The 25498-nt window shown below is 51.5% G+C and overlaps 1 protein-coding gene across 22 annotated transcripts in view; it reads right to left on the bottom strand.

Moving 5' to 3' along the window:
• Positions 1-8084: 8084 nt before the first annotated feature.
• Positions 8085-25498, bottom strand: part of LOC129404818 (translation initiation factor IF-2-like) — a 42965-nt gene continuing 25551 nt past the window's right edge. For 12 of the 22 annotated variants that reach the window (XM_055137756.1, XM_055137759.1, XM_055137758.1 and 9 more), the window contains 2 exons: positions 22299-22483; positions 8085-8993 (listed from right to left, as the gene is read on the bottom strand). Coding sequence is in view for 4 of the 22 variants with exons in the window: in XM_055137751.1 (XP_054993726.1) it covers positions 22480-22483 (4 nt within the window). In the remaining 18 variants the exon portion in view is untranslated. Of the gene's footprint in view, positions 8994-22298; positions 22484-22511; positions 24121-25498 lie in introns of those variants that run through there. The other 10 variants (XM_055137755.1, XM_055137761.1, XM_055137763.1 and 7 more) reach the window with 2 other exon arrangements.

Genomic DNA, 25498 nt, shown 5'->3' on the forward strand with positions numbered 1-25498 from the left:
TGAGCACGGCCCCCAAGTGTCACCCCTCCTGGGACTGACCCAGCATGTGGCTTTGCAGGTCTGCCAGCTAAGGTAGTCACAGTCTCACCATGAGAACATGGGTCTGTGCACTTTTCACAAAACCAACACTGGGTTCCCCACCACTGGGAAGTGCCCAGGTGCAGACCCCAAGCACAGAACCAGGGGTAGCCACTGAACTCCACCAGAGGGTCTCCCAAACCTCCCCCTCGAAAATTTTTTTAAAAAGCACTTAAAAATTGGTACCTAATACTATGCAGCTATTAGAGAAGATGAAGACGGGGCTGGAGCAATAGCACAGCGGGTAGGGCGTTTGCCTTGCACGTGGCCGACCCCAGTTCGATTCCCAGCATCCCATATGGCCCCCTGAGCACCACCAGGGGTAATTCCTGAGTGCAGAGCCAGGAGTAACCCCTGTGCATTGCCGGGTGTGACCCCAAAAAGGAAAAAAAAAAGATGAAGTCATGAAATTTGCATATAGGTGGAGCAACATGGAAAGTATCATGTTAAGTGAAATGAGTCAGAGAGGGACAGACATAAAAAGATTGCACTCAGGGGCTGGAGCGATAGCACAGCAGGTAGGGCGTTTGCCTTGCATGCAGCCGACCCGGGTTCTAATCCCAGCATCCCATATAGTCCCCTGAGCACCGCCAGGAGTAATTCCTGAGTGAAGAGCAGGAGTAACGCCTGTGCATCGCCAGGTGTGACCCAAAAAAAGAAAAAAAAAAAGATTGCACTCATTTGTGGAATGTAAAGTAACAGGATGGGATACTAACACCCAAGAACAGCAGAGATAAGTACCAGGAGGATTACTCCACAGCTTGGAGGCCAGCCTGTTTGCTGGGGGAAAAGGCAGCTCAGATGGAGAAGGGCCACCAAGTAAAGGGTGCTAGGAGGGCCCGCTTGGGATATGGGAGAGGCGGGCTGAAAGTAGACTATAGACTGAACATGATGGCCACTTAATACTTCTGCAAACCACAACACCCAAAAGGAGAGAGAGCGAGAGCAAAAGGGAATGCCCTGCCACAGAGGCAGGGTGGGGTGGGGTGGAGGGGACAGGGTGGTGGTGGTGGGAGGGATGCTGGGACCATTGGTGGTGGAGAATGGGCACTGGTGGAGGGATGGGTACTCAACCATTGTATGACTGAAATGCAAGCATGAAAGGTTGTAAGTCTGTAACGGTACCTCCACGGTGATTCACTAATAAAAAAATTTAAAAAAGAATTTTTTTAAATGGTACCTAAAAATTGGTACGTTAAAGATGGACAGCTGCAGATTTGCTGGGGAAAGAGCTCAAGGCCTGTCAGCTGTGAACAGGGCAAACCCCTTACCCGCTATACTATCTCTCCAGCCCTTCAACAAAAGCCCTGAAACCCCACCTTGAAGGGTTAAACCAGGGTGCCCGCTGGGGGGTGGTCGGGAGGACAGGAGTCCAGGCTAAGTGTGCAAGTGAGCGGTCACGACGGCAACCGACACACAAGACTTTTGCACGGTAAGTGGGACATAGCGACACACATAGGGGACTCCTGTGTTTGGAGGGGCAGGGGGGCAGAGCGAAGGGGCGCCGGCAGGCAGAGGCTGTGCCTGTGGCTTCACTGACAGGATATTCCCAGCCAGAGGCTGCCCGGCACCCGCCCACAGCCCGCAGCCTCCATTCACTCGTTCACTCGCTCTCTCCCTTGGCTTATGGGGGCGGGGGGGTGCACAGCAGCTGCTGCCTCTTCCCCGAGTGCATTGCTCTGGGGTTGGGGGGTGGGGGGCGGGATACACAGTCCACGGTGGACACTCCTGGCTGAACCCCCGAGAGGAGCCGACAGCCGGCCAGTTTTCAGCCATTGACCCGGCGCTTTGCTGGGCCCAGAGCCTGGCGTGACCCCCGCATCTGTCAGGCGCGTCTGTGGAGGGTTCCAGGCACTGAGAGGCTGGCTTAGAGCCCCCCGGACTCTGTAACGCTCACCTTCCGGTTTCCTGCCCCCGGGAGTCCTCGCCGCCAGGGGGCATGCTCAGTACGTCTCTGGATCTGGGACGTGGCCGCACGCGTGTCAGGCCTCGGGGTTTCTTTTGTTTCTGTTTTGTGTTTTCTGCTTTTTGGGTCACACCCGGCAATGCACAGGGATGACTCCTGGCTTTGCACTGAGGAATTACTCCTGGCGGTGCTCGGGGGGCCATAGGGGATGCCGGGAATCGAACCCGGGTCGGCCGAGTGCAAGGCAACATACCCTACCTGCCGTGCTATTGCTCCAGCCTCAGGCCTTGGGTTTAATCCCCAAATTCTACGTCCCTGAATGTGTCTGTCCCCCCCCCCGCCCCGCCCCATCCCACTCCCGCCCCCAGCTCCCTCCGCGTCCCTGGACAGACCGCCCGCAGCTGTCCAGGCTCTGGCTAGGCGAGCCCTCATCTCTCCCTGGGCGCCAGCTGCCATCACTGCACTGGGCAGGCGGCCACCCGGCGGATTCCCCCTGGCCGCTGCTCTTGGAGCCATGAGGGCTTGCGGGATGGGCAGTGCAGGCCCTGCCCCTGATCGTGGCTGTGCGGGGGCTTCTCCGCTGGCCCCTGGAGCTGGCCTCATTCTGCCATCCTTGTCCTTGCCCTGGGCCAGCACTCCAGCCCCGGCCTCCCCTGCCACCCTCTGTGCCGGTGCGGTCTTCAATTCACAGCTCAGTAGCAGACTGGAGGCTGGACGTGCCCCGTGTCCAAGTGGCCTTCAGGCAGCCGCTGTCTCCTCATGCCCGACCAGGTGCCGCCGTGGCATGAGCTCGGGTATCACCCCCACCCCGGTGGGTCTTAGTGGAGCAGGAGTGGGGGCCCGGCCCTGCTGCAGACACCCCCTCCCCATCCGGATGGAGGCCCCAAGAGTTGTCAGCGGGCGCTGGGAAGCGGCCACAGCCCCCTCCTCCAGGCCTGAGCAGGACAAGGACAGTTAATTCCTCGGGTGTTATCAGCTGGGCACAGGCGCTGGTTGCATAGCAACCCAGATTGCTCTCATCCCCAGGCCGCAAAAAAAAAAAAAGAAAAGAAAAAAATCCAGCATTTTCTCCAACGCCACATCAGTGAGATGGAAATGGGCCGGAGGCGTCCCGACACCCCCACCCCCTCCAGGCTGGCTTCCTTGCAGGAGGCCCCCCCAACTCATATCCCGTGTTGGGGGGATCTCCTCTCTTCAGCTGCTGCCTCCCCTCCCTCTGGCTCCCCCGTGCCAGGATGGGGAGAGAAGCCGCCAGCAGCTGCACTGAGGCTGGCTTGGGCGCCGTGCAAGGCCGTGGAGGGCCAGCAGCTCGGGGAGCGGCCGTGCACCAGGGCTGCTCACGGAAGTCCCTAATTCGCCAACACTGCACATCCGTGACCCCTAGGCTCCTCAGAGTCACGGGTAAAACGGGGCGCCTCCCTAGCTGGCCCCCTGGGAGATGTGGGCTCTCAGGGTTTTCCATGGGCTGGACCTGGGATGGGACCGGAGCCACAGGCCCACAGCGTGGAAGGTCCCTGGCACAGACTCAGAGAGAAGCAACAGCTCCTGCCACTGTCGCCCGAAATGTTCCCTCTCAGAGGCCAACCACCAAGCCACGGGGAGACCCAGGCAGAGAGGCCCCCCTGAAGTCTGCACTGTGTTTGTGACAAAGCCACAAGCTGTCACCCAGAGCAAGAAATCGTCCCACCAACCACAGACGGGATTCTTTGGCCCACAGAATCATCAGCAAATAAGGCTGTTCCTGCTTTAAGCAACTGGCTTTAGGGTGGTTGTTACGTGGCCACAAGCAGGATGCTCAGAGGGTCCCCTTTCTCACTCAGAGGCTCTCTGTCCTCAACCCACACCGTTTAACACTTAGGCATCACAGCACCATTTATGTTCATTCGACCACATTCAAGTGTCAGCCACCCGTGGTATGCACCATTGTCAACATTGGCTAGGACCCACGCTAATCTTCGAGACAAAGTAACAATGCAGAGAACTGGAATCTAAGACGGGGAGGGACGTTCATGGCTAAAGGTGCTGCCGTGTAACCATAAGGTTGTGAGTTTGATTCCTAGTGCGACCCACATGCACCAAGCAGCTCCTTTGCCTAGAATACGCTCTGTGCATTTGAATGTGCAATCTTGGCTCACAGCCAGGCATGTGAGCATTGCCACCACACTGAGCACACCACCCCTGAGAGAGGTGTGAGCGCTGTGGCCAGGTATGCTATTCCAGAGAGCATGTGTGAACACCACAGTGACCCAACACCCCTGCAAGTACTAGGCACACGGTCAAAGGTGCAAGCTTTGGGCTGGGAAGTGGCCTGGTGGACAGGAGTGTGTGCTTTCCATGAAGGATCCCCAGGCTCAGTCCTCAGAGTCCCCAGCTCCACGAGGAGTTGCCAGAAGCATGCTCGGAGTAGACCGTGAACATCGCTTGGTGGGGCCAGAGCCATAGGACAGTGGGTAGGGCATTTGCCTTGCATGCAGCTGACTGGGTTTGATCCCCAGCATCCCATATGGTTCCCTGAACACTGTCAGGAGTAATTCCTGAGCATTGCCCAAAAAAGAAGAAGAAAAAGAAGAAGGAGAAGAAGAAGAAGAAGAAGAAGAAGAAGAAGAAGAAGAAGAAGAAGAAGAAGAAGAAGAAGAAGAAGAAGAAGAAGAAGAAGAAGAAGAACAACAACAACAACAACAACAACAACAACAACAACAACAACAACATAGCTTGGAGTTGTCCCAAAGCAAAACAAAAGAAAACAGAAGCAAGTGCTCCAGGAAGTGTTTGACCTCTGGTCACAAGAACAAAAGCAACAGAGGGGGAGGAAGGATAAGAAAATGAAAACGATAAAGTGGGTGAGGAGGGGCACTAGGGTAGCAGGGGATGGTGTGGGGGCAGGAGACGGGACAAGAGCTCAGAAGAGGAACAGATTGTGAAACATAAGCCATTGACCATTGGAGTGACCGACAAGGGAGGCCAGGAAGGAAGCCCCTGACCAGACCATCAGGTTTGAATTGGGGGTGGGCTCTGCAGATTTGGAAATGGGAGACAGGCACAGGGAAAGATTTAGGCAAAAACTGAGCTGGAGCAGAGAGTGCTGGGATGGATTCATGATGCCTGCAGTGGGCGGGACAGAGCAGGGAGGCGCAGGTGCCTCTGGAGGGCACGGGCCACCCTCACGGGCACCTCCTGGGCCGGCAGTGGGGTTGAGTCAGCCTTCACAGGGATAGGAGCCACAAGGCACCCAGAATGCATGAGGCCTGGAGCCACGGACTCATGTCCCACAGTGGGGCAGCTCCACAAGGTGTGTTGGTTGTTTAGTTACTTGGGCTGGGAACTGGGGGTTGGCAGCGCTCAGGAAACCCTGAGGTGCCGGAGGCTGAATCCAGGTCAGAGGCAGGCCTGGCCCCCATCTTAATCCCTGTCCTCGCTCCAGCCCATGTAGCACTGTCACCCAGTTGTTCATTAATTTGCTCCAGCCGGCACCAGTACCATCTCCATTGTGAGACTTGTTCTTACTGGTTTTGGAATATCAAATACGCCACGGGGAGCTTGCCAGGCTCTGCCCTGTGGGCGGGATACTCTTGGTAGCTTATTGGGCTCTCCGAGAGGGACAGAGGAATCAAACCCGGGTCGGCTGCGTGCAAGGCAAACGCCCTACCTGCTGTGCTGTCGCTCCAGCCTGTGTAGTTCAGTTTTTATATTGTTTTTATCTCCTGGTCAGTTTGGTTCCAAGTCCCATTGTCTCTATTTGTGCACTTGGGTCAGGCTTATGGATTTCGATGGTCCAACAAAAGCAACTGACTTGTTTGTTTTGATACAGATGACAGAAAACATCCATGGAGGTGGGGGGCAGGAGAAATGGGGTGAAGGAGGCACAGAGAAAATGGGAGGACAGGGCTGGAGAACTGGATTCTCAAGGGGAGTGCCCAGACCAGTGGCAGGGGCAGCATGGGCACAGTAGGGACAGACATCGAAGGACTGCTCTCATTTGTGGGGTATAAAATAATGTAATAGAGACTGACATCCAAGGACAGTAGACACAAGGGCCAGGAGTATTGCTCCATGGTTGGAAGCCTGTCTCATGAGCTGGGGGGAAGGCAGCTGGGATAGAGAAGGGATCACTAGTCAATGATGGTTGGAGGGATCGCTCGGGATGGGAGGTGTGTGCTGAAAGTAGATAAAGGACCAAAAGCAATAGCCTCTCAGTATCTGTATTGCAAACCATAATGCCTCAAAGTAGAAAGAGTGTCTGGGGGAAATTATCTGCCATGGAGGCAGGGGAAGGGGTGGAAAGGGGGGTGGTGATACTGGGGACACTGGTGGTGGAGAATGTGCACTGGTGGAGGGATGGGTGTTCGATCTTTGTATGACTGAAACTCAAATATGAAAGTTTTGTAACTGTATCTCACAGTGATTCAAAAAAGAAAATAAATAAATTAAAAATAAATTTTAAAAATGCCCATTTCCCGCTTCACCTCAGACCCTTGAGGGTGGACCAGAAGTTGTGTTTGAACAAGTGCTGCAGGCAGGTTTGAGCCCTAGAGTTTGGGGAGCAGTGGGCGAGGGTCCCAGGCAGGTTGTGGGGTGGCCATAGGCCTCACATGCCCCCTTGCCAGGAGCTCACAGGCTCGGCTGGAGGCCTCGGGGCTGCCTTCTCCCTCCCTCCTCTGCCACTGCTCGCTCTGGGGCCTGTCTGAGCCTCCCTCCCACTTCGGCCCCGGGTGACCAGTCAGTCACAGCGACATAATCATGCTCATTGCGGGCAATTCCCTGATTTGTCTGCAAATGTCGCGCGGCCCCTGCTCAGTGAGGTGGAGGTCTGGGGGAGATGGCTAGCTTTGTCTGTGCAAGATCAAGATGGGTGGGGTGTGCCGGCCCCCTTGGAGGTGCTGCGGGACAGTGATGGAGCAGAACTCCTTGGGAGCACCCATCCCTTCACCCCATGCTTCCTCTCCCTCTTGTTCCTGGCCTCTCTGGGATGCCATCTCTTCCAGGGAGTTCTCCCGGCCTGCTACTCCCCACCTCACCTGTGCTTTAGAGCCTACTCCTCCTCTCCATGAGTACATGCTCTCCAGAGCACCTCCGGCAGGCCTCAATCTCTCGCTTTTTTATTTTTATTTTTTTGCTTTTGGGGTCACACCCGGCAATGCTCAGGGGTTCCTCCTGGCTCTGCACTCAGGAATCACCCCTGGCGGTGCTCAGGGGACCATATGGGATGCTGGGAATCGAACCCGGGTTGGCTGCGTGCAAGGCAAATGCCCTACCTGCTGTGCTATCGCTCCAGCCCCTCAATCTCTTATTTAGCCGTTTCTACCCTGAAGCCAGGACCCTGTGACTCTCCGAGTGACGTGCCCAGTGTCACCATCATTGCAGCTGGGTGGCATTCTCTATCCTGCCGTGGATGTGGAGGAGAGCACCCCTCCTTTAAGCCCCATAACTACCCAGTGCGGTGGCGTTCTATGGTCCTCCCCACCCCCCACTTTAAAGATGAGCAGAATTAGGAAGTGAACTGGGCTGCCCAGGCCACATGACCAGTGAGCCAGACACACTTGGGACTTACTCCATATTCCTTTTGTTGTGGCTCAGGGAGGGCGGGAAGTGAGAATTTGATTGTTGGATCCACACCGAGTGCTTCTAGGGAGACCTGAGGTGCCAGGGATCAAACCCAAAGCTCTGAGCCCCACACAGCAGGTGCTCCAGCCCTTGGCACCCTCCCTAAGGCCCCCAAGATTTTTTTCTTTTCTTTTCTTTTTTTTTTTTTTTTTGCTTTTTTGGGTCACACCCAGCGATGCTCAGGGATTACTCCTGACTTTGCACTCAGGAATTGCTCCTGGCAGTGCTTGGGGGACCATATGGGATGCCGGGGATCGAACCCAGGTCGGCCGCGTGCAAGGCAAACGCCCTGCCCGCTGTGCTATCGCTCCAGCCCCCTCTTTTTTTTTTTTTTCTTTTTGGGTAACATCCAGCGATGCTCAGGGGTTACTCCTGGCTCTGCACTCAGGAATTACTCCTGGCAGTGCTTGGACGACCATATGGGATGCCGCGGATCGAACCTGGGTCGGCCGCGTGCAAGGCAAACACCCTACCTGCTGTGCTATCCCTCCGACCCCAATCTTTTCTTTTCTTTTCTTTTCTTTTCTTTTCTTTTCTTTTCTTTTCTTTTCTTTTCTTTTCTTTTCTTTTCTTTTCTTTTCCTTTCTGTTATTTTGGTTTTGGGTAAGACATTTTCTTGAGCATCTTCCTCGTTGCTGGAGTCTGCAATTCCTCCTCCTCCTCTTCCTTCTCCTCCTTCTGGTCCTTGCTCTCCTCCTCTTCTTCTCTCTCCCTCTTCACTCCTTCCCCAACCCCCCACCCCATGCCACCCCCCATCACGCAGGATGTCCTGGCCGTGCCCTCTTCACTCTGGAGCACACAGTGAAGGACTGGCAGAGCAGAGTTCTGACCAGAGATCACGAAATTTGGGGAACAAGAGGACCCACCCTTCCTGCTGGGACCTGGCCCTGCTCCAGGGACTGGCAGCTCAGAGGAAGGCCCCCCTTTCGCCCTCTTTTGGAGTTGTGGCTATTAGAGGGTAAATTAGCATCCTAATTGCCCTTTAACTATTCAGAGCTGTGGGACTGTGGGTTTGCCCCTCCCCCGCCCGCCTTTCAGCTGTGCTGCCCAATCTCCTTCCTGGTGTCAGCGCTCTCCCCACCCACACCCTGCGTATCCATCCACCCCACAGAGCCAGGCACTCGGTATTCCTCCGCCTTCTTTTCTCCATCCCCGACCAAGGCCAGTGGTTCACGCTGCAAAGACTCTTTGTGTCCCATCCTCCTGACCACTGCACCTTCTTCGGCCACCATCTCAGTCCTCAAACCTGTGTTTCCCCGCCGAGCTGACTTGTAATTGCCAGAGTAGATACTGCGTCCTGGCCTGAAGACACGCAACTCTGACCGAGGAGAAGATGGCTCTAAGGGCTGAGACATTCTGGGTTCAATCCTCGGCACTGCATGGTCCCGGAGCACCAGCTGGGGGGAGCCTAATAATAAATAAAAACATTCAACCTTAGATTTCTTGACTAGAATTCAATCAGGGTTTGTGCCAAAGAGGATTAACCCAACTGTTGCCTCCACCCGTCTCCAACCTTTTTTATTTTGCTTTTTAGGTCACACCCGGCAATGCACAGGGGTTACTCCTGGCTCATGCACTCAGGAATTACTCCTGGCGGTGCTCCGGGGACCATATGGGATGCTGGGAATTGAACCCGGGTAAGCCGCGTGCAAGGTAAACGCCTTCCCCGCTGTGCTGTTGCTCCAGTCCGCTAAGCAAGTATTTCATAGTGCTCAGGATTCTTCATGGACTTGACCTGGGGGGGGGGGTTCTCAACTGCATTGGGGGGGCTGCACTTAGGGAAGGGACTTCCTGCAGGCAACCCTCAGCAGGAAGTTCTCAGCCCGTTCCCCTGAGTCGGGCCGAGGAGCGCCGGCTTGCCCCTGGTGCCCACTCGGGTGACAGAGGAGCGCCCTGAAGGGCGGGCGGGGAGGCTCAGGAAGAGCAAGGGACTTCCCCCAGGCCCCGCAGATTAGAGATTCAAAAATGAACCTGATCCTGGGTTCAGTTAGGCCTCCCCATGCGTGGGTCACGAGGACACAGGCCTCCCGCAGGCCCTGCCACCCACCAGCTCCACTGGTTCTGTTTCATTTTAGTTTTGGTGGTGGTGGTGGTGGGCATACCAGGCGGTGCTCAGGGCTTCCTCCTGGCTCTGTGCTCAGGGAGTGGGCCTTGAACCCCGGTCGGCTGCACCTAAGGCAAGCACCCAGCTGCCAGCTTCTCGATGCCATGCCTGGCAACTGAGGCACAGGGCAGGCTTCAGGCAGTGGTTTTTTTCTTTTTTTCTTTTTGGGTCACACCCAGCGATGTTCAGGGGTCACTCCTGGCTCTGCACTCAGGAATTACTCCTGGCGGTGCTCAGGGGACCATATGGGATGCTGGGAATCAAACCCGGGTCGGCCGAGTGCAAGGCAAACGCCCTACCCGCTGTGCTATCGCTCCAGCCCCAGGCTTCAGGCAGTGGGAAGAGGCCAGGTATACTGAGGTTGGAGAAGGTGGACAGAGAGGCTGGGTATAGGGTGGGCACGGGGCAGCAGGCAGGGCTCTTTCTATGTCCTCTTTATCTGCAGGACACTGCTGGGCCCGGCCAAGCCTTCCCCCATTCAGACATCAAGGATAACTTGACACTTGTCCCACGCTTCTTCCCAGTGACCCCTCGGTGTCTGGGAAGGAGCTGTAGATTCCAGGACCCCTGTGGACACTAACAGCTGAGAGCTGCCCCACCTGGCCTGGCCTGTATTGTTGAGTTCATGAATGCAGAAGCTACAGACAGGAAAACCCTTTTCCCTGAGACTCCTTAGAGTTCAAACCCAAGTTGTTGAAGGATCAACTGCACTATTATTTGGCTCAGAAAAATCAACCCATAAAGAACTCATTTGGGGGCTGGAGCAATAGCACAGCGGGTAGGGTGTTTGCCTTGCACGCGGCCAACCCGGGTTTTCGATTCCCAGCATCCCATATGGTCCCCCGAGCACCGCCAGGAGTAAATCCTGAGTGCATATACCAGGAGTAACCCCTGTGCTTCGCCGGGTGTGACCCAAAAAGAAAAATAAAAGAACTCACTTGGTATATCACCGCCTGCATCTTGTATCTCTGGCATAAATTATTTTATATTTTTATTTGAAGGGTTTGGAGGGTTTTGGGACACACCCAGAAGTGCTCAGAGCTTAGTTTTGGTGGTGCTTGGGATACCACATGCGGTGCCAGGGATCAACTGGGGTCCTCTGCATGCAGGAGTATGCCCTAACCTTTGTACTATACTATCCAGCTTCAGGTACTTAACATAGAGATATTGTAGCTTTTTAATTTTTGGGTTTTTTTTTTTGGGTCAAAAACAATGGTGTTCAGGGCTGAATCCTGGCTCTGTGCTCAGGGATCACTCATGACAAACTCTGGAGACCATATGAGGTACTGGGGATTGAATCCTGGTGGGCCATGTACAAGGCGAGCGCCCTGTCCACTGTACTATCTGGCCCCTGCTTTTCTAGATGGGTTGATTCTTCTGAGCCAAACAATAGTGCAGTTGATGCTTGAACTGCATCCATGAACTCAACAGACTGGTCAGGCCAGGCGGGCTCAGGCTTTTCTAGTGCTTTCCTAGCACTAGAGACACCCAGTGATCCATCCACAACTAGGAACATCCAAGTGACAGGATTTCTCTTCAACTGAAGTAAAAAGTAGAAAATAATTGAAATTTAAGAAATGAGTTAGAACGAGTTAAAAGAACAAAATTGCAGACACAGAGATAGTATGGCAGGTCAAGCCTCGTGTGCAACCAACTTGGCTCACTCTGGATCTGAACTCAGAGACCCCTCCTGGCTCAGGGGACAGATCGTCTGTGGTGCTGGGGATAGAACCAGGGCTGCCGCACACAAAGCAAATGTCTTCCCCTCTGTTTATTTATTATTATTATTGTTATTATTATTGATTTTGGGGTCATGATAGCACAGCGGTAGGGCATTCGCCTTTCACGCGGCCGACCCGTGTTCAAGTCAGGAATTACTCCTGGTGGTGCTTGGGGGACCAGCTGGGATGCCGGGGATTGAACCCAGGTTGGCTGCGTGCAAGGCAAACGCCCTACCAGCTGGACTTAGCACCCCAGCCCCTATCTTCCCCTGTGGATTGCCCTCCCTGCCTGACTTGTTTCTATTTTTAGAAAGGACCGGGCCAGGTGAAGTCTTGGGTCCCATGAAACCGGCCTGGACCACTGTGGCTGGCCCCTCTCCACATCCTGCAAGCTCAGAGGCTTTGGAGGCGCTCTATAGGCACCTGTGTCCCTTCTGAGCCCCAACGCGGGGCTCCAAGGGTGTCCTTTGGCTCTGTCCACCCTGGCACCCTCCCTCACATCATGCCTCGCTTGTGCGTGCAGCCAGTGACCGGAACCAAAATTGCAGGGGACGCAGCTGGGTTCTTGAGCATCGGACTCCGCAGGGCCAGGCGGCGGGGCCCAGGAGGCTTCCCTAAATAGCTAGCTGCAGATTCTGACGAGAGCCTGGGCAGGAAGGGCGTAATAATCTTCGAGGCTAACAGGGTGCATCCGGGTACTGAGCTTAAGGCTTGTTTGTGTTCCCTCTCCCGTCCAATGCCTGATGCTTCACTGAGAGGCATCAGAGCCACTTTGCTTTGTTTGTTTGGGTTTTGGGGCCACTCTGGATGGTGCTCAGACTCTGGGCTCAGAGGTCACTCATCGGGGAGTCTGGCTGGCACCGGAAGTAGCCCGGAATGAGATGGAGCCCTCTCAGGGCCTGGACCTGGACAGGGTGATAACATGATGAGGAGTCCGGATTTTATTTGGGGTGTGGGCTATAGTTGGTGGGGGCGCGGGGTGGGGGGCGCTGTGCTTGGAAGCTATGGAAACTGAACCCGGGGTTCCGGCATGCCAAGTCTGTACCCCAGACTTTTGAGCCGTCTCCCGGCCCAGGAGTCAGGGTGCACGGGCCCTTACAGAGCATCCTCCCGAAGATATTCAAAGCTGGGCCTTTGGGGAGCCTGGACAGGTGTCGTCAGGGCAGGCTCTGCCCTTCTCCTAATCCGGGGTGGGCGCTCGCCCCCTTCCCCAGGCTCTGCCGCGGTGCTCTCTTATTCCCTCGGCAACAATTTTCCGCTCAGCCCCGCGGCGGGCCAGCAAATGCATCGCGGAGCGCGGGCGCGCGCGCCTGATTAGGGCGCACGAAGCCCGCGGCCTGGTGCCCCCGGGTGCCCGCTCCTGCCGGCTCTCATTCCCGCGCTGGCAGCCGCTGGCGGGGGGCGGGCACCCCTAATCTTGCAGCCCCCGCTCCCTCCCGGGGCCGCGCAGGCGCAGCTGCGGCCCGTCTCGGTTCTTTGTTCTCCGGCTAGGAGCCCCGGGCGGGCGCCGCGCACTGGGGGCGCCACGGTCTGAGCGCGCGCAGCCCCCCGTTTTTTTACCCCAGCCCGGGGCGCGTTGGAAGGAGGTTTTAAAATGAATTTCGGTTTGTCCTCGCTCCGAGCCTCGGGACTCGACTCCCAGCTCCAGAGTCCTGGAGTTGGGACCTCCGCGCCCCCCAGTCCAGCCCGTGGGGGCCGTGGAACCCTCCTGGGTGTGGGGCTGGAGTTAGGGGGCTGCCGGCAGAGACCCTGGGGTCTCACCGGAGGGCTCGCAACGGGATCAGCCCCGGGTGGAGGAGGGGAGAGAGGTTTGCTGGCATTCACGTTCTAGAAACGTCCCACTGCTTTGAGAGCTGTGAGCTGGGTGAGACTGGAGGCAGGACGCAGGCTGCTGTCCAGCCCAGAGAAGACAGCTGCAGAGAGGACGCGGCGACCTGGGAGGGCTGAGACTGTTAGGGAGTTAAAACGACAGAACTCTGCTGGGGGAGGGGTGAGGAGTGGAGGTGACCCACCCCCAGGGCACCTTTGGGCCACAGAGTCTCTCTCTCTCTCTCTCTCTCTCTCTCTCTCTCCCCCTCTCTCTCCAGAACTTCGCCCCCCCCCCGCCCCCTACCCCCTACCCCAGCCTATACCTTTCCCCAGCCCCTTTCTGCAGTGAGGGCCACGGGAGGAGTGTTGGTACTTGTCTGTCTGTCCCGGTTTCCCTCACTGGGCTCCAGTCTTTCGCCCTTTTCTTCCTTATTAGTGTTTTAGGGGGTACCGATCCAGGGTACCGGAGGGGGGTTGCCCCCAGCTTGTTGCCCTCCAGTTGTGATCTCCAGCCCCCAGAGCAGTGCTCCAGCCCTCTGGGTCCCTCCTCAGCCCAGGCAGAGGGGCTCAGCTCTGCTCTCTGTGATTGGGGCAGCCAATGAGTGAGTGAGTGAGTGAATGAGTGAATGAATGAATGAATGAGGCAGTCAGTGGGGACCTGGGTTGCTGGCTTATCCCGGCCTCCCTGGCCCAGACCCCCGCGGCAGCTGCCCCTTCTCTAAAGGCCAGAGTGAGCGGCTGGGCGTGGAGCAGACGGAATCGGGAGTCGGGACTCAGTCAGTAGCATCTGGAGCTTCTCGGTGGCACAGCTGCTCCACGCCAGGGCTGGCTTGGGGCCCCTGCGCCCCTGCGCTCTGTGCTGAGCCCAGGAGAGGCCACGGCGGCCGGGCCTGTCCAGCTGACCTTGCTCTGTGCTGGGGGCGGCCCCTCTGTGCCTCCTCTCTGCTCAGCGCCCAGCAGCCGCCGCGAGCGCCAGAGCCCTGATAGCAATCCGCGTCCTCCAGCGCTGTCACTGGACATCCTGTATTCCATCACCCACATATTCATTTTTCACATCGGCCTCTTCTTGGCTGTGATAAAGTCATTTTTATAGCGCCAAGGACGTGTGTGTCATTTGAATTAAGCTTCCCGGAGCCCGTCGGGTTTGCTGGAGAGTTGGCTGCTAAGGGGCGGGCGTCTCAGCGAGCCCCTGCCTTTGTTTGTCTGCTTGTTGGCTTTGGGGCTACACCTGGATGGTGCTCAGGGGTCGCTTCTGGCTCTGCATCGGGAATTACTCCCAATGGACTCAGGGAACCACGGGGGATTCCGGGGCTCAAACCCAGTTGGCTGCGTGCAAGGCGGGCACCTCACCTGCTGTGCTATCTCCTGGCTCCTGACCCTGCCTGTTAGCAGTCTTCTTGGCTATGATTGAGGCTCTTTCTGCCCACAGGGTGTGGCTCTGTGCAACCCTCTGCATGCTCACCTCCAGACGCCTGGGCAAGACTGCCTGGAAGCCTGTTTGGAGGAGGAGCAGACCTCTGAGGAACATGAAGGAACATGCTCGAAGCTGTGGAGATGAGGGTTCTGGGAAGGCCGAGGGTTCGCTCTCAGGTAGAAGGACTCTGAGACAGTTGGGTCTGGGGGAGACAACATAGTGGGTGGGATGCGAGCCTGGCATCCAGGCTTCATCGCCAGTGGCCACGCAGCTGCCAGGGCATTGCCTGGGGGTTGCCATGTAGGTCCTCAGGCACCGACAGGGTCACCCTGGTGGTCCCGGGCACTGCAGGGCTGGAGCCACCTCATCCTCAGGTCCTTACACTGAGTCACTGGCCTGCTTCCCAAGTGTCTGTGGCAGGCCCTGAGGGCCCCTGAACAACACCCGAGAGCCCCCAAACCAAACCAAATATGATGTAGACTAAGGCCCTGGGTATGTACCCAGTAGGGAGCAATCTTGTGAAGACAAGTTGGCATGAAAGGCAGCTGTGTGCCAGTCACCACCATTCTCCGCCTCTCACTGTGAACCCAGTGCTGCCCTTCCCTGTTGATGACCACCCCCCCCCAAGCTACTGGGTGTTGGGAAGGATGGACAGAGTGAGGAGCTCCCAAGCTCTCTGCCCAAGCAAAGTAGAGAAGGTTCTGCTCGAGGAGGAGCAGAACCAGCAAAAATCCAGGCAGCAGGGTCTGCAGACTCCGCAGGGCTCCCTGGGTCTCTGCGTGACCGTTAGGCTGTGACACTGCGCATGTGCCAGGAGCAGGTGAGTCTGGGTGCTGACTCTCCCCCTGCCACCCCCTCCGAGTGAACCCTAAGCCCTCCCTCAGATGTCTGGGGTAGGCAGGGAAAAAGCTCGGTTGTGACTAGTAGGGTCTCCTGTGTCCATGGGAAGGGAGGTTGAAATGAATTAAATCTGATTTCAGAGGGAGGGGGCTGAAGAGATAGTACAGGAATTTGATCCCCGGGCTGGAGCAATAGTACAGGGGGTAGGGTGTTTGCCTTGCACGCCGCTGACCTGGGTTCGATTCCCAGCATCCCATATGGTCCTTTGAGCAGCACCAGGGGTGATTCCTGAGTGCAGAGCCAGGAGTAACCCCTGTGCATCACCGGGTGTGACCCATAAAGCAAAAAAAGGGGGGATTTGATCCCCAGCAGCACCTGTGGGCACCGAAGCACCACCAAGGAAGATGCCCCAGCCCAGAGCTAGGAGCCAGACCCAGGCCCAGGTGGGAGTGGCCCCAAACCGAGCAACAGAAAACTCAGAAGAAGAGGAAGAAAAGGAGGTGAAAGAGAAAATTTTAAAAAAGAGAAAGGAATTGCTTTAGCTATTCGTGGGGGTTGATTGTTCCATATGAACCTTAGGAGTGTTTTGTCTATTTCTTTGGAGAATGTCATGGTCATCCTTATAGGGACTGCATTAAATCTGTACAATGCTTTGGGGAGTGTTGCCATTTTGACAATATTGATCCTCCCAATCCATGAGCAGGAAAAGTGTTTCCATTTCCTAGTGTCCTCTTTTATTTCTTGAAGCAGTGTTGTAATTTTCTTTGTATCAGTCCTTACCTCTTTAGTTAAGCTGATTTCGAAGTATTTGATTTTCTGAGATACTATTGTGAATGGGATTGCTTTTTAATATCTCTTTCTTCTCTTTCTTTATTTGTATACAGGAAAGCCATGGACTTTTGGGTGTTGATTTTGTAGTGCCACCTTACAATACAAACCTATTGTTTCTAGGAGCTTTTTTTGTAGAATCTTTAAGATATCCTAAGTATAGTATCAAGCTATCCGCAGATAGAAATAACTTGACCTCTTCCTTTCCTATCTGGATGCCCTTGATATATTTTTCTTGCCTAACTGCTATGGCAAGAACTTCCAGTACTATATTGAATAGGAGTGGTGAGAGTGGGCAACCTTGTCTTGTCCTTGGCCTTAGAGGGAAGGCTTTTAGTTTCTCCCCATTGACAGAAACTAAATTTTAGTTTCTCCCCATGGGCTTGTGGTAGATGGCTTTGACTATATTGAGGAAAGTTTCTTCAATGCCCATTTTGCTGAGAGTTTTCATATAAACAGGTGCTAGACCTTGTCAGATGCTTTCTCTGAGTCTATAGACCAAACATGATGGCCACTCAATACCTCTATTGCAAACTACAATATCCAACAGGAGAGAGAACAAAAGGGAATGCCCTGCCACAGAGGCAGGGTGGGGTGGTGGGGATTGAGGTGGGGGTGGTGGGAGGGATACTGGGAACCTTAGTGGAGGAGAATGGGCACTGGTGGAGGGATGTAAATGATCACTGATCACTGTATGACTAAAATGCAAACATGACAGTTCATAAGTTTGTAACCATACCTCACAGTGATTCACTAATAAAAATTTAAAAAATGCTTTCTCTGAGTATTGATATGATCATATGGTTTTTAATCTTTTCATTTAAATGATCCTTATCATTACCAAGATCTATCTGGTAACAGTCAAGTCTATCATGTGACATCCAATGGCCTACTTCTGCCTTGAGTCATCTGAACTAATTTGGACCCCTCTCCGGTCATTCAAAGCCATTTGCCAATCTACAAACAGCCCCCAGACAGATCATAGTTGGGTTCATATGCTGCTGCTGCTTCTAAAAATATTTTTGCTGGGGCTGGGAAAAAGACAAAGGTTAAGGCTCTTATAGCCAAACCTGTTTAATGCCTGGCAGCAAGCGTCCCACAGGAATGGCTGAGTGCAGTGCCCTCAAATGCCAACAGCACCATCCAGGTAATCCATGGTGTGTCAGGGGCCAAACAGGATCATATCCTTGGGTCCTAGCATTGAACTACTAACCTGGTTGACTGAGAACCACCAGATGTGATCCTGGGCCCTCTGAATATTGCTCGAGAGCCTCCCCCTTTCCCAGTTTTCCTTAGTTCTGTTCACCTGGAATATGCATATTCCAGACTCCTCCCTTATATCACCTCCTCCACTGAATTCACTGCCTGACTCTCTGGCCCTTATTGATCCTAAATGTGTCAATAAATGCATTAATCACTCAGGCAAGGCCAGGAGAAGTATCACCCAATCTGCAGGATCACAATAAATCATTGCTGTTTTATCCTCTGATTTGGAAGGTGGTTTATTAAGCATCAAAGGAAAACTAATAGACGCTTCTTTTTTTTCTTTTCTTTTTTGGGAGGAGGGTCACACCTGGCGATGCACAGGGGTTACTCCTGTCTCTGCACTCAGGAATTACTCCTGGCGGTGCCCGGGGGACCATATGGGATGTCGGGGAACGAACCTGGGCTGGCCGAGTGCAAGGCAAACGCCCTACCTTCTGTGCTATCACTCCGGCCCCTCGTATAAGCTTCTTGAAATCAGTAACTGTTGATTTTAATGCCTCATCTGACCATTATCATGCAGCAGAAGAATACACAGAGGGACTCCTGGAACCACTGATGAAGCCTGGATACAGTAAATATCACCCTGAATGCTCCCACTACAGACACTATCTGGGACAAACACAGGACCTTTCACTAAGTTACCAATTAAAGGACCCTACTACGAATGACAACTGTCTGAGGATGCGCCAGACCAGCAGATCAATAGTAGACATCGGGGGCTGTCCGGGGTGCTGATGTGAGAGTGGACAGGAATGCTACCCTGCGCAATACCCGGCCCCTCCTGCTCCGTCACTCCATCACCCCCTATTCTAGGTTTCATAACATCTGTTTAAATAAAATTTCAGCTGAACTTTTGTACTCTCACCCTCCCTTTTCCTCTCCCTTTTTCACGTTCCCCCTCCTTCTTGGGAACCACCTGATCATGATAATAAAAATCCAGCTTTATGTAAATACCCTATCCTCCAAGTAATAAATGCCATTAGCTGAGCCTGTCTGAGCAACTGCAGGCTTTTAAACATCCATTTGAAGATTTCTGAAAGCTCTCTCGAGGCTCTTGCTCATAATTCACTAAGTGGGAGTTGGTAATAATTGTGTTAAATGGCCAGGCCCAGCATTTCGCAGGAGGTCTATCTGTTTGTGTGTCGCTGGTGGCGGTGGCAGGGGGTGTGCTGGGGCGAGGATGCCCTTCCTTCCGTGCTGATCGGTTACTTGTTTTTAAGAGTCCCCTAGGGGTTCACAGTCCTTTGATGAGCTATTAATGAAAGAGCCAGAGCTGACAATTAATTTCCCCAGAGTTATTATTTGTTGTTTTGGCAACAATTCTCTGAGAAGCTTTAATAGTCACCTGGCTCCTCAATGGTTGAGGGAGCCCTGAGTTGAGGAAAGAAGTGGATTCTGATTGCTTTTTCAGTCGGCGTAGGTTGCGCTCCTACTGTGTGCCAGCCATGACATCAGATCAAGACTCACCTCCTGCCTGATGGAAGATAAGGTAGACAAGTGACAAGGTAGGCTAGGAAGCCCCACTGCAATGTGATGCAAACTATGGACTGTAAGGAGGTATGGGGCTATGGAGGCGTTACCCCGGGTTAGCTCAGCCTATGCCAAAAGGGTCAGCACTTAATTGACACTGAAAGTTCATAAGCTAAATAGGAAACTAGGAAATGAGAATATTCTAGGGGTAAGAATCCACAGATTCAAGTATTCTAAGAGGGAAAAGGGCATCCGTAAAATTACGATGAGACGTAGAGCCTGAGAATCTGCAGTCACAACCAGTGGGAGTGAAGGTTGGTGTAATTTAGAAAACAGTTTGGAATTATCTTGAAAAACTGGATATGTGGTTAGTAGTTGTCAGAATAATTAATTGTAGAATAACCAACAGAATACCATACACTAGTGAAAATAATGTATTACAGCTACACATAGCAGCTTGGAAAAAAACTTCCTTATAATGGCATCAAAGAATACATGCAGGGGGCTGGAGAGACAGCACAGTGGGAAGGGTGTTTGCCTTGCACGGGCCAACCCGGGTTCGATTCCCAGCATCCCAGATGGTCCCCTGAGCACCACCAGGAGTAATTCCTGAGTGCAGAGCCAGGAGTAACGCCTGTGCATTGCCGGGTATGTCCCAAAATGCAAAAAAAAAAAAAAAAAAAAAGAATACATGCAATATGAATCCAATTATGTTCAATTCAAAAGGGGTAAAACTAAGCTATAATTTTGGGATACATATAAAGATGGTAAAACTATAAAGAAAGTAAGGAAATAACTAGATATAGCATGATTTATTTCAGAGGGAGGATGGAGCATGGTTGGGAAGGTTTCCATGGAGAGTTGTAGATAATGTTCTGTCTCTTGATTTGAGTGGTTGTTACGTAGGGGTTTAGTTATTAAGTGACTGTGTGTGTTACTGTCATGCATCTTTCTTGATCTGTTGTGCTTTACAACGTCTGTTTAGAAGGCTGAAAAAACAAGGCATTGCTGCATCCTTGTCTCAGACTCTCCACTCTGCTCATGTTGGTAGCAGGTCTTGTCAGTAGAAGGGCTGGAGACTCTTGGGCAATATAGACCTTATCCTGTGTGCATGCATGCATCTGTATGTGCATGTGTGCACGTGCATGCGTGCATGTGTGGTGGGACAGCTTTCACCATGGTGGCATCAGAGATTCCTGGGACTTGAGGCTCTCTGAGTTCCTTTAAATGATCTGCCTGGAACGCAGCATGGTTCAGTCTCCAGAAAATCCGGGCTTGGTGTAGTTCCACAGATTACAGAGAGATGAGGTGATGCTCCAGGGGAAACTGAGGAAAGGGCATTGCTTGTTTGTTTTTTTCCACAAGTGTTCAGGGTAGGCTAGGATCTGCAGGTGCAACCTGATCCGCAAGCCTGTGGGCCTAGGGGCCTAGGGCCTGAACCTCTTTCTCGAGGCTCTGACACGGCTGTACCACAGTGTGGTTGCCATGAGGCTCTGGGGTCATTCTGGGCATCCTGAGTCCATAATGTAAGTGTCCTTAGATTCAGGATGAAGGGTGGAGGGTGGCAGCCTGTTCTGGTCAGGCCTGGGAGGCATCTAAGTGATCTCTGAGTTCAGAACTTTTCTACTCTTGGTTAGGCCTAAATCATTCACTTAAGAGAGTAACACTTTTTTGTATGTTCATTTTTGGGGCAACTCTAGTGTTGCTCAGGGTTACTCCTGGAGGTTCTTGAGTGCCAGGGCTGGAACTCAGCTCTCTTATATGTGAAGCATGAGCATTAGCCTACTAGGCTATTTCACTGTCCCAGGAGTAATAGGACCTTTTGGAGCTAGTCATACGATCACTGTATCCCTGAAACCCCATTTTACTCGAGCAGGCACCAGTAACATCTCTATTCCTCCCAGCCCTGAGATTTTAGCAGCCTCTCCTTACTCATCTTTCTTATTTTATTTTATCCAACGATTTTATTTTATTTTATTTTAGGTTCTTATTTTATCCAACAATTGAAAGCTCTTTCAGGGTTAGGGGAATGAGACCTATCGTTACTGTTTTTGGCATATCGAATCCACCATGGGTAGCTTGCCAGACTCTGGCCATGCGGGCAGGATACTCTCGGTAGCTTGCCGGGCTCTCCAAGAGGTATATTTGCCTACTATCTGAAATCCATCAAATATGGTGTGGTAATTATGGAAAATGGGTAAGAAGTATCTTATAATGTGTCCAGAAAGCGGCCTGGAGCATGGCGGCAGTTGGGTAGTGGAGTTCAACTGCCGGGGCTGGGTCCCTTGGGGTGGGGAGGATGCTCACCCTCCCCACTCTGGAGTGCCCCAAGTGAAAACAGCCTGGCGCAGAGTCCGCAGTCATACAATATGAAAGTGAATTTTTAAGAAGTCATTATAGTTTTCTCTCTTACAATCTCATGTTATGAGAAAACAAATATTAATAGTATACTTTCTACCATATATTAGCCAAGCTCATCCATACACATGTATATAAACAGAAATCATCTATCATCTGAGACTTTTTTTTTCCATTTTCAAAGGTGGGATGAAATGATACCATTACTCTGTAACTTGACATCTTTTTTGTTTGGTTTTGGACCACACCTGGCTGTGCTCAGGGTTTCCTCCTGGCTCTGTGCTCAGGAACTATTCCTGGTAGGCTTGAGGGACCATACGGAGTGCCAGGGATCAAACCTGGATCAGTTGTGTGCAAGACAAATACCTTACCTGCTACACTATTATTGCTCTGGCCCTTAGAACTTGACATCTTTACATTACAATATGTCATGGATATTATTCAAAATCAACCTTTCAAAACATAATTTTTCAAAAACTTCCGAATATTCCCCAGTTTGTATATAGCAACATTTACTAAATCAGTTCCTTGTCAATAGGTTATGAATAATGACCTAACTTCCCACTAAAAATAATGTTTACTAAATATCCATTGCATATATTCATACATCCTGATGAACATTTTTTTCTATTGGGGAGATTCTCAAAACCACACTGACAAATAAAACAATGCACAATTATCTTAGTAAATTCTGACAGATTATTTTCTCAATGTGCTGTGTTCATCACACTTTCACAACAATATAGGGGAATTCTTATTTCTGTTTTCCATTTTCAACATTAGTGGTTATCAGTTCATAGGGTTTCCTCTCACAGTACAAGGAATAAATGATTGAAATAATAAAAGGAAATTTTCAAATATACAATACAATAAAACTTTGCTGTTGTTTCAATTGACACTTACCTGGTCATTATTAAGGCCGATGATTTTCTCTAATGTTTATGTATATTTTACATCTTCTTTTCCAAGGAATGCTTGTTTATATCGCATATCCATCTTTGTGTGGGGTAGTTTATCTTCTTATTAGCGACATGCAAAAAGTTTTTGTCCCTCAACACCATGCCATACTCTATTGAAGGATGATTCATCTATAAATATAAATTAGAGAAGGGGTAATACAGAGGGGAAGTGAATTTTCTAAGGTCACTCAATGGTAAATGTCACAGCTGGATAAGGTCACCTTGTCAGATTCCCTACATGGGGGCAGGAGTGATCATACAGCAGTAGTACAGCAGGTAGGGTGCTTGCCTTGCACCTGACCAAGCTGGGTTCGATCCCCGGTGTCTCACATGGTCCCTCCAAGCCCTATCAGGAGTGATCCCTGGCAAGGATCCAGGAGTAAGCCATGAGCACCACCAGTGTGGCTCAAAAACAAACCCCCAAAAATAGATTCCCTACACAGAGAATCATCCCTGGCGGCTTGATAGCTTGGACTTGTTTCATAAACTTTCTGGAAAATTCTAGCACCAGTTTATTTTCAGGTGCTGTATACCTTCATCAGGATCACCTGGGGCTTTAATAATAATCAGGTTCCAGGGGCTGGAGCGATAGCACAGTGAGTAGGGCGTTTGCCTTGCACGCGGCCGACCCGGGTTCGATTCCCAGCATCCCATATGGTCCCCTAAGCACCGCCAGGGGTAATTCCTGAGTTCAGAGCCAGGAGTAACTCCTGTGCATCGCCAGGTGTGACCCAAAAAGCAAAATAATAATAATAATAATAATAATAATAATAATAATAATAATAATAATAATAATCAGGTTCCAGGTCTCTACCCCCACACCTTTCAAATCACCAGAGGCAGGGCCACAGAATCTTCCAAGAGAGATTTCTTGTATTTACTAAAGTTGGAGAACCTAAAAGCCCAAATCCCTTGCACAATCACGAAAGGTTTTTTTCTGGGCACACAGGGGTGAAGGAGTCAAGAGAAAACGCTGTTGTATCCCCTTCGCTCCCAACCCCCGCCTACACATATAGCCCTGACTGTTGCCAACTGGAGAGAGAACAGAGAACTCTTAAGGCTGATGCATGGAAACAGTTATCACAGGGGACCTTTTGGCCTCGTGCAGTCCTTAAGCCCAGAGCAAGCTCTTGTGGCAATAGAGGTGAATCTAATATATCACTTTCTTGCTAGTATAAAGGTGTAAATGTCAATTTGTCTTCGTTTTTGTGAAGATTTGACAAAGCACTTAAAACAGTACCCAATTTAATCAACAAAGCAACCAGAAAAATCACAAGGCAGCAAGTGTGCCATATTCTATCTGAGCTTTGGGTGGATTTGAAAATTGCACTTTTAATTAAAATTGGCATTTCTTGAAGCGTGGGTTGGCGCTGGCCATTTTGCTGGGGAATTGCAGGCGAGGAGGCAAATAATCTGAGAGGGAGGCTTGTGTAAGCAAAGAGGAGGGCGAGTGTATGAACAGAGGTGCTTGTTTAAATAATGAAGCGGAGAAAAGATAATGTAAAAATGCCTTTGTTCTTGTTTAATTAAGCGTCCTCAGAGACCCTCGGTAATTGCGGCTGAGCTGTCCGAGGTGCTGATATGGGGGTGAGAAATTCGCCTGCCAGAGGTAAGAGCCTGGTTCATTCTTCTAAGTCCAAGGTGGGTCTGTTTTGTTGGTTTCTTCCTGGTCCTTGGCAAACACATTGGCAGTTGTTAAATTACAGTATAATTTACTCAATCAGCGCAGAAATGTTACTGATCACGATCGATTGGTGGGTAGTCCTCTGAGAATGGAAAGAAAAAGTCAACTCACAATCATTGGATCCTGTCAGCAGAGGTTGCAGTGAGCACTAAAATTCTATTTCCTTAAGATTTAATGACTTTTAATGAGTAAAAATTAGATACAATAAAGGCAATCCAGGCTCATAAAATAAAATAAAAATCAAGTATCATCTAACTTCATAATCCTTTATTTATTTTTAAAAGGGAACTTAATTTTTGGATTTTGGGTCACACCTGGCTGGGCTCATAGCCTACTCCTGGCTTGCATTCAGGGATAACTCCTGGTTGAGGAGACCATATGGGGTGCTGGGATCGAACCCAGGTGGGCCTCATGCAAGACAAGCGCTCTGCTGTACTATTTCTCCAGCCCTTCTGGCCTCCTAATTTTAGTTTATTTAGTTATTTTTTTTTAAAGAAAAAGGTGTTTTGAGGGTCATGCCCAGCAATGCTCAGGGGTCACTCCTGGATCTACCCTCAGATCAGGGATCGAACCTGGATCCAGCGTGTGCAAGGCAAGTGCCCTACCTGCTGTACTATCTTTCCAGCTCCCCCGACCCCAATTTTAAAATAACTTAAAACTAAAAAAGTATAAAGATCTCACTCATAATTTTATTTAAAGTAGTTTGTTAAAAATAAGCTTTATGACTGGAATGGATAGGGTGCTTGCCTTGCAAGTGTCAGACTCAGATTCGATCCCTGACACCACATATGGTTTCCTGAGCAGGAGTGATCCCTGAGCACTGCCAGATGGGACTCAACAAAACAACATTAGTTTTATTTTCTTTCTCTTTCATTTCATTAAGAACCACAGAAGAGGCTGGAGCGATAGTGCAGTGGGTAGGGCGTTTGCCTTGCATACGACCAACCCGGGTTCAATCCCCAGAATCCCATATGGTACCCCCAAGCACTGCCAGGAGTAATTCCTGAGTGCAGAGCCAGGAGTAACCCCTGTGCATTGCCAGTTGTGACCCAAAAAGCCCCCCCGCCCCAAAAAAAACACAGAAAATTTCAACAGGCACAGACATCAGTTTCAAAATATTGTTTAAGAATAACTGCTGCGTGTCCAGGCCCTCAGGACTATATAGAATCTCTCTCTGTAAATGTTAGAGTCTTCCTGCGGGGGGTCATCTAGCTTCTGAGAGTACATATGACCTTCAGGGTCAGTGTTTGGGACAGTCTTCTAGGAAAATTCTTTCTCTTTCTACGGTCTTGGTGACTTAAGTATGGTTAAGGAGCATGTCTGGGGGAGCAGATGGAGGGGACAGAATCAACCCTTGGGGGTAGCCGCTCAGGTCCCGCGAGGGGACCCTACCCGAGGCTCTATGCACATTAGCCAAGTCATCAGATTTTCACCACACTAATTTGTGAACTGGGTCTCAC

Source organism: Sorex araneus, chromosome 5 (assembly GCF_027595985.1).
Source record: "Sorex araneus isolate mSorAra2 chromosome 5, mSorAra2.pri, whole genome shotgun sequence".
NCBI lineage: Eukaryota > Metazoa > Chordata > Mammalia > Eulipotyphla > Soricidae > Sorex > Sorex araneus.